Source organism: Panthera onca, chromosome F2 (genome assembly GCF_046562875.1).
Source record: "Panthera onca isolate mPanOnc1 chromosome F2, mPanOnc1 haplotype 2, whole genome shotgun sequence".
In the NCBI taxonomy this organism is placed as follows: domain Eukaryota; kingdom Metazoa; phylum Chordata; class Mammalia; order Carnivora; family Felidae; genus Panthera; species Panthera onca.
Window position 1 is genome coordinate 49,771,826 of NC_138356.1, and position 17,611 is coordinate 49,789,436.

The 17,611-nt window shown below is 35.0% G+C and overlaps 1 protein-coding gene across 49 annotated transcripts in view; it reads left to right on the forward strand.

Moving 5' to 3' along the window:
• The window catches only part of RIMS2 (regulating synaptic membrane exocytosis 2), a 602,465-nt gene that overhangs the window by 373,350 nt on the left and 211,504 nt on the right, over positions 1-17,611 (forward strand). For 31 of the 49 annotated variants that reach the window (XM_060611071.3, XM_060611073.3, XM_060611075.3 and 28 more), the window contains 3 exons: positions 3,263-3,419; positions 5,803-5,919; positions 14,978-15,043. In XM_060611071.3, coding sequence (XP_060467054.2) covers positions 3,263-3,419; positions 5,803-5,919; positions 14,978-15,043 — 340 coding nt within the window. The remainder of the gene's footprint in view (positions 1-3,262; positions 3,420-5,802; positions 5,920-14,977; positions 15,044-17,611) is intronic. The other 18 variants (XM_060611079.3, XM_060611086.3, XM_060611093.3 and 15 more) reach the window with 1 other exon arrangement.

Here is a 17,611-nt window from a genome sequence, read left to right on the forward strand (position 1 = left end):
GCAGTCAATTTCGACTCAGGTCATGATCTCATGGTTCATGAGTTCGAGCCCCACATGGGGCTCTGTGCTGTCAGCAGGGAGCCTGCTTTGGATCCTCTGTCCCCCTTTCTCTCTGCCCCTCCCCTGCTCACATTTTTTTCTCTCTCTCTCCCTCCCTCTCTCAAAAATAAACAAACATTAAAAACAATTAAAATCACTCAGATCAACTGCCAAAAATCTTTACAAAGTGACACGAGGCCCCCGTGATCTTCCTCCTTCCTCCAGGTGTCTCTGATCTCCTCCATTGCCTGCTTCACTCCAAGCACCCTCTTCTCCCTGCCGTTGTGAACGTGTCAGACTGACTCCTATCTTGGGGTCTTTGCACTTGTCTTGGAACAACTCCTCTCTCTCTGTCCACTTGGCAAAGCATCTAACTTCCTTCAACTCTTTCTGAAATGTCAACTTCTCAGTGAGTCCCGTCTACACCTGACAACGCTACATAAAATTGCAAAACGTTTCCCTGTTCTGGCATTTTGATCTCCCTTTACTCTGTTGTTTTCCTCTTAGCACTTTACCACCTTCAAACATATCACATAATTATTTATTGGGATTTTTATTGTTTCCATCACTCCAACTGAAGCGTCAGCTCTACAGGGTCAAGGCTTTTAGTTTTGCTCACTACAGCACACAGAACAGCATCTGGCCTGCATGTACAGTCATAAATACTTGTTGAATGAATGAACGAATGTCCTGATTTTTTCGGTGTGGTCTGTTGCCATCACCAGTTGTCTTACTCCAGAGTTGTACTGCTAGCCGTACGTAGCTAATTTAATTGAAATTGATTTAACATAAGTACATTAAAAATTCAATTCTTCATTAACCCAAACCAGATTTCAAGTGTTCAATAGTCATGAGGGCCTAGTGGCTACTGTATGGGACAGTGCTGATCGAGAACATCTTTACCATTCCAGAGGGTTCTGTTGGACAGTCTATTCTATGTTTTCTAAGATCAATTAATCTTGCTGCAATCTCTCTAACCTTTGGTTTGAATTGTATACTGCTGTCAGCTTCATATTCCTAAATGATTACTTAGATCATGAAAGATGAATGTGGTGTTAGAGCTCAGAGAGAGCCTCGAAGTCCGATAGATTTTGCTTTAAATCCGAGCCCTAGTATTTGGCACTTAATTTCAATTCCCTAGTAAATGTCTCAATGTAAACTTTAGTTGCCTCAGGTATAAAATGGGGATAATATTATCTTCTTTGCCGAGTTGGTTCTATCACATCACTTATACATTCCCGGGAAAGCCTTGTGCTCTGCAAAATCATGGACCAAAAGATCAGACCATTCAAAACCCACGTAGCTTTGTAACCAAAACGCTAAAAATAAAAATGCAAGCACAAGTTTTAAAGGTCACGTTAAGTTTTAAGCAGTAAAAATATTAGATGTAGGATTTGAAAATAAAATGAAGGTATCTGGGTGGAAGGAGTATGTCTAGAAGGAAAAGAGGGTAAGTCTGCAAAGTTATGATGTCAAGGGAAGTACTCACAAACACCAGGAAGAACCCATGCAATAAATACTTCTAAGACGGAGTTTGTGACCGAAGCCGGCCAAAAGGGAGAACATGGGATGAATGAGCATCATATGTGGTTCTGTATTTCTCGGGCTTTCTGCATCCAGCTTTGTTAATGTACTTTGCTTGCAGCTGCTATTATTTGCTGGATGTAGTGGACACTGCTGGTGCCCCACCCATAACCCCTTTGCTTCAGCTGGTTTACTCGTCCTCCGCTACTGTGAATGTTGGCTGCTAAGAACTCACAGCTGCCCCCCTTTCCGTAGAATTGGCCTTAGACAAACAAAACAATCTCACCTAAGTCCCACTGGCGGTCTTCAGTCAGTGACTGGCTAACCTAGGAGCACAAAAGTCTAGGATCCTCGCCTCAAAGTCAGAGCAACACTGGTACAACTCATGTTCCAGAGGCTTCAGGGGGATCTGACTGAGGTCAATGCTTGTGCTTCGTTTCTTCCCATGCCCTATTCTGCTCTTCTAATTCCTTTTTCCTGAGGCCACTCCTTCAATCATTCGTGCCCACCCACTTCTTTCTCTTGCTCTATTTCTCAGGAACCAACTTCAGATAATACTGCAGCATGTTAACATGTTGGGAAAAATCACATAAGAACCAATACTTTCTCAGAGTTATTTCTGAAACAAGTGTTGTAGCAGAACACTTAGTAAAGTACCCAGCAGAGTTCCTGGCACGTAGTGAAAAGTCAAAAGCAGCCATGATGAACACGATAAAGATAATGGTGGTGGAGATAATCTCACTTCCTGCTCAGAAATGTTCAGGGTTTTTTCCACAAGACTCCTGATGTTTTAGATAGATACAACTTGAGTCAGACTTACCAAACTATTTCCCTACTTTTGCACCACATAGTACTGCTGTTTTTCTACCAACTTTGAATTCCTTCTACTTTCTTCCCATCTGTCAAATATCAGTTGCTTTCCAAGATTCATTTGAGTTATATCACTTCTATTACACTTTTTTTCTAAGCGTGTCAAATCGTTGGGCAGTTTCCCTCCTCCGAATTGTCGTGTTTTTATTTTCAGTCATCTATTGTATCTCAGCCCTGTCAAGCACTATAAGAAAAGCCATTTACACAGGTACTTCAGATAGCATTCAGAATGCTTTCTAATATTGTTTATCTCTTAAAGAAATAATCATAGACTTTTATGAACTTTTGTGAAGTTAATAGTTTTGAATATTTATAGTTGTTGAGACGTACCTGAAGCTCTTTTATTTCATTGAAGAGATGACAATGTTTTTAGAATAAACTTGCATCCTTTATTAAAGATAATTAACTGCCTACGGGCACCTGGGTGGCTCAGTCAGTTAAGCGTCTGACTCTTGATTTTGGCTCAGGTCATGATTTCATGGTTTGCGGCGGAATCAAGCCCCATGTCGGGCTCCGCACTGACAGTGCAGAGCCTGCTTGGGATTCTCTCTCTCCCTGTCTCTTTGCACCAACCCCCTTCACTCTCTCTTTCTCTCTCAAAAATAAATAGACTTTAACAAAAAGATAATTCGCTATATATAAAAGTTTTAGTCTACCTAGCCCAATTAAAATATTTTTATATTATAGTACTATGTTTTGTTCATTATGCTTTACATTTAATAGAGTCAAAGACTTTCAACTTCACCAACATTTAATTTTTTCACTAAAGTACAAAATACAAAAGGACTTAGTGGGTAGATAACTGTACTTTTAATCTTTGTACCTTTAGATTATCGACACAATGGTCGAGATCTTCAAAGCTCAACATTATCAGTGCCAGAACAAGTAATGTCATCAAACCATTGCTCACCAACAGGATCTCCTCACCGAGTAGATGTTATAGGAAGGACTAGATCATGGTCACCTAGTGTCCCTCCTCCACAAAGGTAAGATACCATATACATTTTATTTGTAGTATGGTATGAAAAACCTATTTATCACAAAGAATCATTACTAATCTCTAAAGGCAATAAATTCTTACAGAAAAAAAGTTACTGAAGGAAAAGCAAATATTCTCTTCAATAAACTAAATAGTGAGAGTCAAATAAAATATGGGCCACTTTGTAACTCTGGTTAAAGTATGTATTCTTTTATGTGAGAGTTGAAGATTTTAAAGAAGATCCCGCTTTCAGTTACTTATCCGTACTGAGCAGATCTAGTTAGAACCAATTAACTATACTCATGAGTGATATTAGTATTGATAATTTAAGAAATAGGAAAAAATAAACATCTGATGGGGTTTCTAGGTTAGGAGCAATCATGCAAAGAATTAAAAAGGATGCACGGGTAGAGGGAAGAATGGCTCAGAAAACCTCCAGTGCCTGGTAGAAAACTCTAAGCAATCCTGTTAAAGACAGAGACGCTTAAAGGAATAAGAGCCATGGAAATAATGTATTTATTGACAAGATATATTTACATAATTCACATTTTACATACGTTACATTTTACATTAAGAAAATTTGAACTCTTAGAATGATAGTCGTATAATGCCTATTTTAAATGAATAATTGAGTTAGTTTTAGCTTTAGAAATTTTCCTTGTAATTTTAATTTTACACATAGTATTGGACTAAGAGAACTTAAGATTGTTACATTTATAAATTTAATTTATTTAATATATATGAATACAAGCACTTAGAAAGTGTTTACTTAATTTAGACACAATTAAAGTAATTACAAAGAAAATATATTAAATTTATAAACATTGTTTAAATTGTTTGAAGATTTTGATTTTACTAAGTTTGTAAATGAGACTAAAACTATTAAAAGTCTTCTGAAAAGTAATTGCTTAAATGTGGTAGACCTATCAATAGAATATTTGTAATCTGAAATTTAAAGTTTAAGAGAGGGGCATCCAGGCGACTGGCCAGTTAAACGTCGGACTTCAGCTCAGGTCATGATCTCGCAGTTTGTGAGTTCGAGTCCCGCGTCGGGCTCTGCGCTGACAGCTCAGAGCCTGGAGCCTGCTTCAGATTCTGTGTCTCCCCCTCTCTCTGCCCCTCCCATACACATGCTCTGTGTCTCAATAATAAATAAATGTTTTTAAAAATTGGAAAAAAAAATAGTTTGAGAGAGAACTGGATTTTGAATTTTAACTTTAATAAATTAAGCCATTCCTTATTTTTTTAAGTTTATTTATTTGTATTTGTCTTGAGACAGAGAGAGTTGGGTAGGAGAGAGAGAGAGAGAGAGAGAGAGAGAGAGAGAGGGGGAGAGGGAGAGAAGCCTAAGCAGGCTCTGCACATGCGCAGAGCTCCACATGGGGCTTGAACTCACGAACTGTGAGATCATGACCCCAGCCAAAATCAAGAGTAGGACGCTTAACCAACTGAGTCACCTAGGTGCCCCACCATTCCTTATTTAAAAAGGAAAAAAGAAAAAAGAGGGATGCTTGACTTTTTACCAGGAAAAGAATATCTGAACATACCTAAAGAAAATAGGCAAAGTTTTAGAATACATTCAGCTACACCTAATAGAAAGCCCATAATAAGAGCTCATATAAGAAGTTTATTCTATCATGAAAATGAAGTGTGTAAGTAGACAATCCAGGCCAAGAATGTTGACTTTAAAAAGTCATCATTGATCAGTTATAAAGACTTCAGTTTAGATTGTAAAAAACGGATAAAAGTCATATCCCTAAGACAAGATACAGCAATATTAACTATAAGCAACATGCTGAACTCATTTTCTCCACAGATTTATTCCTCCTTCTGTATTTTATATAAGAATTACTACTAGAAACGTGGGAGTTGTCCATTAATAATTTTGATAATTCTTATCTCTATCCCCATTGATATTAGCTTAGTTTTATGTTTATATCTGTTATAGCAACAATCTAACTTCCCTGTCAACCTCCAGTTGAAATGTATCCCATTAGCCAGAGGTTCAGTCAGTTAAAACAAAAATCTCGGACTTGACATTAGAGTGATTTTTGTCTTTTTCTACTTTCTTTATTAATAAACCTCATTTCTTTTTTTTTTTTTTTTTTTTTTCAACGTTTTTTATTTATTTTTGGGACAGAGAGAGACAGAGCATGAACGGGGGAGGGGCAGAGAGAGAGGGAGACACAGAATCGGAAACAGGCTCCAGGCTCCGAGCCATCAGCCCAGAGCCCGACGCGGGGCTCGAACTCACGGACCGCGAGATCGTGACCTGGCTGAAGTCGGACGCTTAACCGACTGCGCCACCCAGGCGCCCCAATAAACCTCATTTCTTAATGTAGTATATGATCATGGTTTATTAAGACATTTAATGGATTTTGCTATTTCAGTCGGAATGTGGAACAGGGACTTCGAGGAACACGCTCTACTGCTGGACATTATAATACAATTAGCCGAATGGATAGACATCGTGTCATGGATGACCATTATTCTCCAGATAGAGACAGGTAAATAGGATTAAATCCTATTAGAGCTTATTATAATCGCTGCCTTCAGGAAGAAGGTATTACCATAAAATATTTTCATACTGAACTTGGATATTTGTCATCTTATTTTTGAAAGCCATTTCCTTTATAATTCCTACATTCATTCTTATGACCACCAGGTAAAAAAAAAAAAAAATGAAACAAACAAGAACAAACTTTTCGTTGGTTTAAAAAAAAAATCATCTTGCTCTTGCCGTTTTGGTCCTTTGTTAACTCAAACCAGTTAAGTTAGTGAGTTTTCACATGAGGTTATAAGGACAATATAATGAAAATGACAAGTTTTATTATTTTAACATTATCATAACCAGTCATTACCTGTAAAAATACTTTGACGAGACAAGCCTGGTTTGTTTTGGAAACTGACACAAAAACTGATTCACGAAGAGGTTTTTCCTCATGGCTTTCAGTAAACCTTTTCCGCATCTTAAAGCATTATGGTTGTTGATTGCTGGATTTGGAGGAATTCTCTGAATTTGCTCCACTAAATGTGACATACTTAGAAATGACATATGTTTCAATGCATATGATAATTACTACTAGTTTGCTTTTAAGTTAAGCCAATTGATTAACCCTCTAATTCTTGGTTTGGTTATATATAAAATGAAAAATGCTATGGTATTTCCCCCACACTATCAAATGGGTTTGAGATGAGGATTAGGAAAGAAAGCTTAATTTACTCTTCAGAGAATATTATGATAAAATCACAAGGAAACTCAGAAGTTGCTTTGTGAGCATCCTAAACCGATTTTTAAAAAGACATTTAAATCAACTGATATGAGAAGTTCCCAATATTTATCATTGTCAGTACTTATGAATTTAATTGTTTTTGTCTAAATCAAGGGTTATAGTCAATTCGGGCTTATAATTTTATCGTGTTGAGTACACTTTTCCAAAAGAAAAGATAGGGAACGTCTATCTATAGTCTTCAATAGTGGCGAACAAGTATTGGCTTTTGTGTCTGAGATCTAAGAAGTAGGAAGTTATTAAATTAATATCTTTATGAGTTGTCCAATGAAAGTTAATGTAGTATTTTATTTCTTTTTCATTTGTTTAACTTTTTCATCGTGATCTGTGTTTTTAGGGGTAATTATTGATATGGTACCTATAGAAATGGTTTCACATCAAGTACAATACTAAGTGAAAGATCCCTTGTTGGCATGATTAGGAGTTGGAAGGAGTCATATTAGGCTGGGTGAACGAGTACTTTTGTTGCCTTATAGAATTCTAATGAGTTTGATAATCTCTGGAAATTATTCATGTAGCAGTTCATAAACTCTTTGCTGTTTGAAAGATTGGTAAGGACACGACAAAAGAAAAAAATGTCTGAAATGACTTTAAATCCTTCAAGTTTATGTAAAGTTTTTCTTTAAGGAGAAATGGACCTGATATTTTCTCTGAAGACAATATGGTCTAAATCTTGCAGAGAAGAACAGAGTAAAATTAACCTCTCGAATTATCCTCACAAACAAAATTGTCACTATTATATCAAACACATAATAATTTACCAATATTTTAAGACAAAAGGCCATAGTAGTAATGTTAAAAAAAAGTTGCTGTTCAATCCTTGGTATATAGTTAATATAGTCATAATTGATATGTCATTTTATTTTTCTTGTTTATTTTATAACTTTCTGAATCTTCAGTTTGGCAAAATGTTCAAATAATTCAGAGGTTTTGGAAGCATTTGATCCCTGAAGTTTCAGCAAGTCTTTAGAGTGCTATAGATTACCAGATTATAATTACTCCTTATTGGGAGATGTTTAAAATTTTTTTTTAATTTTTTTAAACATTTATTTATTTTTGAGACAGAGAGAGAGCATGAACAGGGGAGGGTCAGAGAAAGAGGGAGACACAGAATCTGAAACAGACTCCAGGCTCTGAGCTGTCAGCACAGAGCCCGATGCGGGGCTCGAACCCACAGACCGCGAGATCATGACCTGAGCCGAAGTCGGCCGCTTAACCGACTGAGCCACCCAGGCGCCCCTAAAATTTTTTTAATTAGTAAAATAGAATTTCTTTTATATAGGACTACAAAACTATTTCTAATATATTAGCTTTGAGTTATCTGTGTAATAATTGCTTATTAACATGAGGAATCAAAAATCAAAAAGTATAGTATTATCCATGTTAGGTAGCCTATCACATTATTAAACAATGGGTTCTTGATTTCTGTTTTATCCTTTATATTCTAAATATTCTAAAAGATTTTCAATAATAGAATGCATGTGAAGGCATCGTAATTTTTATGCACTGTTTAGAAGGTAAGAATACCCTAGAAGTCTTACAGTGAATTTTTGTGAATAGCATTTTATAGAGCCAGTCAGTAATACTGTTAATTAAAAAACCTAAAAGAGAATTTCCTTTGAGATAGTAAGTAAAATTTAGGCATTTTGAGGAGTGCATTAACTTTTCTTGTCAGTAATAATTGGGGCACTGGACCAGAATATTCTATTTAATATACTCTTTTATAGGATTTGGAACCAAATGGCATTGGGTTTGAATTTAGGCTTTTTATTACTTGTTAGCTGTGTTACTTTGGGAAAATTAACATGTTTGACGCTTGATTTCTTTATCTATAAAATTAGAACATAGTACCAACTTCATAGAGTTGTTGGGTAGATTAAATGACACAACACCTCCGGTTGCAATACTGAACTTGGATATTTGTACTCAAAACATGTGCCTTACCTTTAACATTTTAGAGGATCTTGTGGCTTACAGATAAGTGACATTTTAATGTGCCTATTAAGTAGAAATATGAGAAATCAGTTAATACAGGTATTTGTAAAAAAAGCTTTAGAGTGTAGAAACGTGAGTTGGACCTTGAAAAACGGAGAGGTTTATTCAGGAGAGAACAAGAGCATAAATACAGAGGCAGAACACACATATATATCAGAAAGACCCAGTGTGAATGAAGACTTGACATATTGGAAAGTTGTGCATAAAGATAATGACTTTAACATTGGCTATATTGGATAAAAAATACTACTATTCGGCATTAATTTATAGTATCTGGCTAAACTAAGTAATATGAGGAAATATAGTATTCCTATCCTTATAGGTGGTGTTAAAAAGAATCCTATATCAGCATTTGATTGGATCTTTATATCTCTGCACATCTCTGTTATCATTAGTCAAAATCCTATTCTGTGTTGAAAAGAAAATAGGTTCTTTACATCTATTAGCTAAAATGATGAATTATAACATTATTCATCTTCTTCTCCATCCCCCCGCCCCCATACTTTTTGGATCATTGTTTCTCTAGTAAATCCTGGTAACACTACTAGGAACATAATTTTCCTGGGACAACTTATGTGGCTTTCATATTAGAAATCACTTCAAGAGCTTGTTTACATGAGTTAAGTTAGTATTAGAATAATAATAGAGTATTAGATAATATTTCTGTAACATGTCAGAGATATCCTGCAGTATTCGTTTTTATGTCTGTCCTGGAGACCAAAATATATTGGGTACCTTTAATTTTATGCAGTATACTTTTAGGACAATGACAAAAAATACTATTAACACTGGCCTAAGATATATTACTTCATAAGTGTTTTTCTGTTGTGCATTTATATCCTAAAAAGAAAAATGCCATGTTATGTGGATCTCTAGGATACCTCACACACTTAGGCCATTTCTCTACTTTTTGTCAGCCAACCAGCTACCAGAAAGTGTCCAACTGACCCATAACTATTTATTGTTTTCTTGGTCTTTTTAGTTATCAACTATGAGGGAACCATATCTCTGAAAGTTTGAAAATACAGAGAAAGTAAATGAAAAAAAAAACCTCTTGTTACAAAAATAATTTTATTTATTTTATTTATTAATTTTATTTATGTAAATTTTATATAATAAATAAATAAATTTTATTTATGTAATTTTATATAAATAAAATTTATTAATTTTATTTATGTAAATAATTTTACAAAAATGTTTTATTTATTACACTTCAGGAGTAAATTTTAACATACCTCGATCATACTGAATTAATTTTAGGAACTACAAAGTAGCCAAACATTAACAATATAAAAGACACAGAACAGAAAGCTTTGCATTAAGGTGAGACTGTTGGAAACTTTGCTTTCAAAAGCTATAGGTTATTTCAGAATGAGATATTTTATTTCCTCCTTTTGCAGTCCTGTTTGTTTGGTGGTTTTTAAAAGGGGACCTTCAGGCTCATCTGATATAATGGAAGGATAATTCATTATAAATACAATTTTGTTCTGTCTTTAAAGATTTTATTTCTTAATAAGACTCGAAGTATGTCTAGAAATTGGATCAGTAATCCAGTTCAATTCTTTGAATACTGAGAATTTCCATTATGATTTTTGAATCTTAATCCCTTTTTTCAGTTTTTAAAATTTAGTAATTTTTTTAATTTTCTATTTTTTTCTTTTACTCTGCTCAACTTTTTTAAAAAATTCAAAAAGATTGGATGAATTACAATTTTTAACATAATTTTTTAAGTCATTACTTAACTCATTATGTATATTCAAGACAGTAGTGTTTGCTTAGGTTTAATAATTCCATTAAGCTTGGAAGAAAAGTAAGCATGGTTTAACTGAGAAGAGTAAATGAAATATTTTTAAATTGTACCGAGTGGATGTGGCAAAGAGTCTTAGATAAATCTCTGGATCTTAGGTAGATTTTACTACCAAAACAGTGTGGTTCATTTTATGTACTAGTCATCCATGCATTTTTTATAGTTTTCAACAGAATCTTAAGGGGGATCATGACCAGATTAGGTTAAGAGGAATAACATGACTATAGAAAAGTATGCATTCCGAGTTCTCCAGAGAAACAGAACCAGTAGAATAGATAGATAATAAGGAATTGGCTCGCACTGTGATGGAGGAGGTTGAAAAGTCCTCCCATCTGATCTATGCACCCTGGAGACCCATGAAATGATGGCATAATTCAGTCCAGGTCTGAAGGCCTGAGAACCAGGGAAGCCAGGAAATCCTCGTGTGAGGGCCAGAGAGATAAGACATGTCCAGCTCTAAAATGAGGCAGGAAAAAGGGAGGAATTCTTCCTTCTGCCTACTTTGTTTTTCTGTGACTCTCACCAGATTGTATGATGCTCACTCAGACTGAGAAGGACAATCTACTGAGTCCACTGATTCAAATGTTAATATCATCCGGAAACATCCTCACTAACACACCCAGAAATAACACTTAATATGAGCATTCCTCGGGCTATTTAAATTCACTATCACAAAAAGGGAAATAAACTGATGTTTGACAAAGGTAGTCCTCCCTTAATGTTTCCTTTTTCTTTACAGAGACAAAATTAATCACAGGCTCCTCAAGGAAAATGTAAGAAATTGGATGACAATATATATGTTCTATGAGTTTGAAAATTTTAATAAGCTTTGAAGTTTACCTCTTTTCATTGGTCAAGTTATTTTCAGAGAAAATCTATTTGTTCTTAAGGCAATAAATCCCAACATCACAACTGTTGGGTATTATTTCCACTCTGTAGAGCCAGGAAATTCTTTTCTGAATACTGTTTTATTTATTTTCTTATACTACAAAAGTTTGTAATGTTCTGTTTACATTTCTAGAATGTCTCTATGATTATGTGAACCATTGCTGTTTTTGGAGGCTCACCATGAAAATAGCATAATTCTGTTTTTACTTTTTAATTCAATCCAAAATGTACTGATTGAGTGTGCAAAGATTTAAAATAGACATTATCCTGGCCTAGATAAACAGAAGATCCAACTAATTATACCAGCTCATATATCCCAACTAATTATAAAACATTATATTATATAATTATACTATATAATAAAATAAAATAAAATAAAATATAAAAAAATTATATTATATAATATACCAACTAATTATAAAACATAGAAGACTGTAAGGCCTAAGTATAATATTATTAGAACAGATTGGAGAGAGAATTACTTGCTTGAGTATTGGAAAAAAGCTTCAAAGGCAAATTGGACTTTAAAGATCAAGTAGAATTTTCAAAGGCCATGAAGTGGGGACATGGTGAGAATGATGGCATTCTTTGCAGAGTGATGAGCACTAACAAAGTCTTGGAGTCAGGAAAGTGGGGGGAGGGGGTATATTTAGAGAATCTTCCATGGTCTGGTGTGTCTAGATAAAATATAGTATGGGAGATAGGAAGTGATAGGATATGAAGATTGAAGGTAGTGTAGAACTTAATTAGTATGCCATGTAAGGGAATATATATACTTATATTTGATATGTGAAACCATTGAAGGATTTGGAGCAAAGTTTGTACATGATCAGAAGCATAATTTGCAAATATACTTCAAATAGAGTGAAGAATAGATTACATCAGGAAAGGGTTGGTTTTGAAGGGAAACGGTAGATTATTTCAGTAGACTTGGTAAGCCTGATTTACAGTAGTGGCAGAAGAAAAAGAAGAGATAAATCTGAGTTATTTAGGCATTAGAACTAGCAAGGTTTATAAATCAATTAAATGTGGAAAATAAGGAAAATGGAGGAGTTAAACTATGAGATTTAAAAAAAATTTTTTTTAATGTTTATTTTTGAAAGAGAGAGAGAGAGAGAGACAGAGCTTGAACAGGGGAGGGGCAGAGAGAGAGGGAGACACAGAATTGAAGCAGGCTCCAGGCTCCAAGCTGTCAGCACAGAGCCCGACACAGGGCTTGAACTCACAGACTACAAGATCATGACCTGAGCTGAAGTCGGACGCTCAATAGACTGAGCCACCCAGGTGCCCCAAATTATGAGATTTTTAAAAGTTGGTTTATTAAGTAAATATTTAAACCCTTAGTTAAAACGGGGATTACGGGAAGAGGAATACTAAGTTTCAAGGGAGAGTTAACTGTATTTGAAGCTAGAGGGTCTTTTGGAGATCGTGGAGTCCTAGATTCTAAAGAGGTACCTGAAGGATTGCTGTTGTAGATTAAGGGTGAAGCCGAATGCATAGGGACTAATCCCCTCACACCCTTGTTAGCCAGTCATTCTGATTTTATTGGATTCCTAATTGCTGGTTTTACATAAAAATCTGTTCAAAAAAAAAAAACAAAAAAAAAAAAAACGGTGATCTTCTGTTCAAAAAGAAAGTTTAAAAACCACTGCTCCAGCCCCCTCATTTCACAAATGCAGCACCAGACGTCCAAATAGGCAAGTGTCTTGTTCAAACCTCAAAATTAACATGTGTTTTTCTGAAGTATCTACATGACACTCAGGCAGCCATGTGGAGAGCCCAGGAAGCAGCTGGGAATGTGCTGTGAAACCCAAAGAAAAATGAAAGCTAAAAAAAGTGAGAGTTTACAACTATAAAAGCAAATAATATTATCCAGAAAGAATGTGTTGGAATATAAAGTTTGAGGAACACATCTTGGGAACCCATTGCCTCTAAGGAATAAAGAGAGAGAGAATCCAGTAAATGAAATGCGTTAAAGAAGCAGTTAGCTAGACGGGAGACCAGGCCATAAGAGCCTGAATTTTGGCTTAAGGAAGACCTAAGTTTGAATCCCAGTCCAGCTACTATCTGGCTGTGGGCAGATACTCACAGCCTCAGTTGTTTGGTCTGTGGCAATACTAGACCCTACCTCAAAGAGTTGTTACGAGAAATAAATGAGATAAAGTTGACAAAACTTTAATGGAGTACTTGTTACATGGTTAAGTGTTACATAAATACTATTTAAAAACATTTTTTAATGTTTATTTTATTTTTGAGAGAGAGAAAGAGAGAGAGAGAGAATGGGGACGGGGCAGAGAGAGAGAGGGAGACACAGAATCTGAAGCAAGCTCCAGGCTCTAAGCTTGGCACAGAGGCCGATGTGGAGCTCAAACCCACAAACCGCGAGATCGTGACCTGAGCCAAAGTCGGATGCTTAACTGACTGAGCCACCCAGGTGCCCCTATAAATACTATTTTTAATAGCCAGAGAGAATTATGTTTCAAAAACCAAGAGAAGAGAGAATGTCAAGAAGAGGTTGAAAATCAGTGTGTAACACCATAAATAAATGTAATATGATGAAGATCAAGAAGTTGAAGGATTTTTTTAGGATTTCACAGGTAACATTCACAGGATAGCTTCAAGGGAAATGTAGAGGTTGCAGTCACATCATGGTAAGCTTAAAGCATGAACGCATGAAGTGGTGACAAGAATTGTAGATGTGGCTAAGATGTCGAATGTTGTGAAGGAAAGTCAGAAACATGCAATATTTTGAGAGGAAGGCGAGATCAATGAAGGGTTTATTTTTTAGGATTAAATGCAGTTCAGGAAAGGAAGGCATGAAACAATCATGAACGATGGAAGGTTATGTGGGAAGTTAGGATTACAAGTAGAGAAGTTTCTTCCTTAGGTGCAAAAAAAAATGGCAAATGAAGGTATAAATATATGTACTCTATATTTAGAGATAAAATAGGGAAGTTGAGAGAGTTCAAGGTTGTTTTTTTTTTTTTTTAACTGGAATATAATGATCATCTGCCAAAATTAAGAGTTTTGGCGTGAAAGGTTCTAAGAAGATAAAAGGGTTAAATTAGCGCTATGGAAAGAAGAGAATCAACCACAGATGGGTAAAGTGGTCATGGGGCATGAAACATAGCACAGCCAATAGTATGTTATAAACATATAAAAAACACAGTGTATGTTTTATTATTATTTTATTATTTTCTTCTTAAACTTTCTCGTTATTATTTTTTTTCTTCTCTTTCCTCCTAAAAAAAGGGAAAGCAACTATGTTGTATGACATTTTATAGATGGTGCTAAAGATGTTTGAGTGATAATTAATAAGATTTTGTTTTGAAATCTGATTGGTTTAAATCTTGATTTGTTATCTTTTTTGGTGTGTCTGTTTTGGAATACTTAGCTATTTTAACCTTTAGCACTGCCATATACAATGGGTATTGGGAGGAAGGAGCAAGCTTTCTATTAACAATTTTCATTTGCTTTGCTTACTATCTGCTTATCTTTTTTGAATCTCACTTTTTAAAATTAAACTATACCTTTTCATTTCTTTCCTGAGTCTCATTTTTATTCTTGTTTCTGCCACGCTTGCAGTCAGTTTCTTACTCTACCTCGCTCCAGATACAGTCAGACCATTGAACACCATCACAGGGATGGCAGGTATATTTTTCTTACAATTGAGTCTGTTCATAGAATTGCATGTGCCTGTCTGTTGATATGATAGAATTCACTTCTGTTTCTGTTTTTTTTTTATGTATACATATATGATTATTAATGAAATATAGAAATATTATCTTACTATAAAATAGTAGAAAATATAGCATATGTAAATATTTTAATTGCAGTAAGAGGTCAAAAATATAGCTTTCCTTTAATGAGCTAGTATCCTTTCTTGGATCATTCTAAACATTCAGTTCATCAGAAATTACAGTTAACTCTTGATTATCTGGAAGGATAGAATAACAGTATTTTATTTTATTTTATTATTTTTTTTAACATTTATTTATTTTTGAGACAGAGAGAGACAGAGCATGAATGGGGGGGGGGGGGCAGAGAGAGAGGGAGACACAGAATTGGAAGCAGGCTCCAGGCTCTGAGCCATCAGCCCAGAGTTTGACGCGGGGCTCGAACTCATGGATCGTGAGATCGTGACCTGAGCTGAAGTCGGACACTTAACCGACTGAGCCACCCAGGCACCCCAAAAGAATAACAGTATTTTAAAAAATTAATTGCATTTAACTGACCATCTTCCTCAACACAGTTCATAATTATATATATAGAAGGAACTGATTGATTTTTATATATCTTACAATCTGATTCCCCATCTCCCCCTCACCACAATTGAGGAATCAGTCCTGTAAGTACTTAGATTGAACTGATCAGTTTATGGTTACCTTGTCCAAGGTGGCTGTGATCTACTCATTGGTCATAGATAGTCCTGGATCCACGGAGAATATTGGGTGTGGGGGAAAATCCTTGTTCATTTCTACTTTTCCACCATTCTCCTTATATTGAAGGGAAATATCAGTTACTTGGCATTTAACAGAAAGAAGGATAAACTAGAAAGAGAAGGGAAAGAAAGTCTCCAAAAGCTTACAGTTCTCAAGGCTCTATGTAGCTTCAGGAATTTGGACTGGTTCTGTGACATCATTTTGAGTCCTGCAGGCAGAGAAGAGAATGGTGGTGATAATGTGGCAGGTTCAGCTAGTATAGACAAAGGATTATATGCTGTACTCACTCTGTTGTTTCAAAGTGATTTGGGTTATGTGTGACCAATTTTGTACTATTAATTTATTAAGAGTTATTAATTTAAAGGTTTAGAAAAAATAATTGAAACTAATGAGTAAATTCCTAAGGATTGAATTCATGTAGATAAATGTGGAAGGAAACATAAGAGCTAACATCAACAATAAATACCTAATGACTCAAGTTTTGTGATGTCTTTCAGTAAATGTAATTGACATTTACTGCCTTCCAGTTTATTATATGATAGTGATAATTGCTGTATTATATTGTGTTTTGCATTTTCTCAGCCTCTTTTCTGTTATTTTGCTTTAATACTAAACAATTCTTTTTTGTTACATCTTTTACTGTTACTTTTGCTCTATATTATTTTTGACTATTTTGGAGTTGCAGTGGTTACACACTTACGTCATAAAAATGTGAAGAAATAGTTACATCACTCCTCATAATTGACCAAGACCTTCCTTAAAGTGGATACCATGAATGAGACATTACTGATTATAGGCTTATGCTAATTACTCTAGTATCTTCCTTTAACTGTGAGTTAAAATCTTGTACCACATTAGTTTTTGTTAATATTCTATTTATCTTCATTATTAATAAGCAGATTGCTTTATATTATTTGTTCTTTCAACAAACCAACATACATAGAATCAGTTCTTGATCAGCTCTGGGTTGGTCATTAATTTCATATACTTACCCAAATTCTGAACTCTAGCCTAGCAGGATACATTTCTGAATTGCCTTTTGGGCCATAATTTTGTCTATGGTCAGGAAACACAATATCATTCATGTTTATATTAAAGTACAACACAGTTAGGAAAATCAGTTTTAGAAAACAAGTGATCAAATATCCTACTGTAAGATTTGCCATCATTTAAACGATGCCAGTGTGTGAGGCTAATGTGCACCTACTCCTAGATAAATTGGGTGGATTTTGTAAGAATGAAATTCTTTAGTTGCTTTTAAAAATACTCTCTCTCATCATTACCAGTTTGATACATAAAAAAGAATGTGTGTACATTGTAAAGCATAATGATAAAATGAACACCCATGAATCTATTACCCAAACTGGTTTATTTATTGCATCTACCTGTAAGATCTTTGCCTATGGAATCCATATGCCTCTTTCACTGAAATAGTAAACACTATACTGAATTTTCAGTTTAACATCACCTTCCTTTGCTTTTTTTTAAAGGGACTTTGATAATTTGTTTTCACTCTGCTAAATTTTTGAGTTACTCATTCCTTCTGATCCTCACTTCAATCCACTATGAGATTCTGGGATTATTGAAGATATACATGTATCCCTACCCTGAGTTTATTACCATAATATTCTAGGCATCTTGTCTTTAACTCAACCTCTGTACCTTTGTATATAGATCATCTGGTGACTTCTTGATTAATCCATTTTATTCACGGAAGATTTTAGCACCTGGCTTTAGTCTTCCTTTTCATAATCCCTGCCATCCGCCAGAATGATGT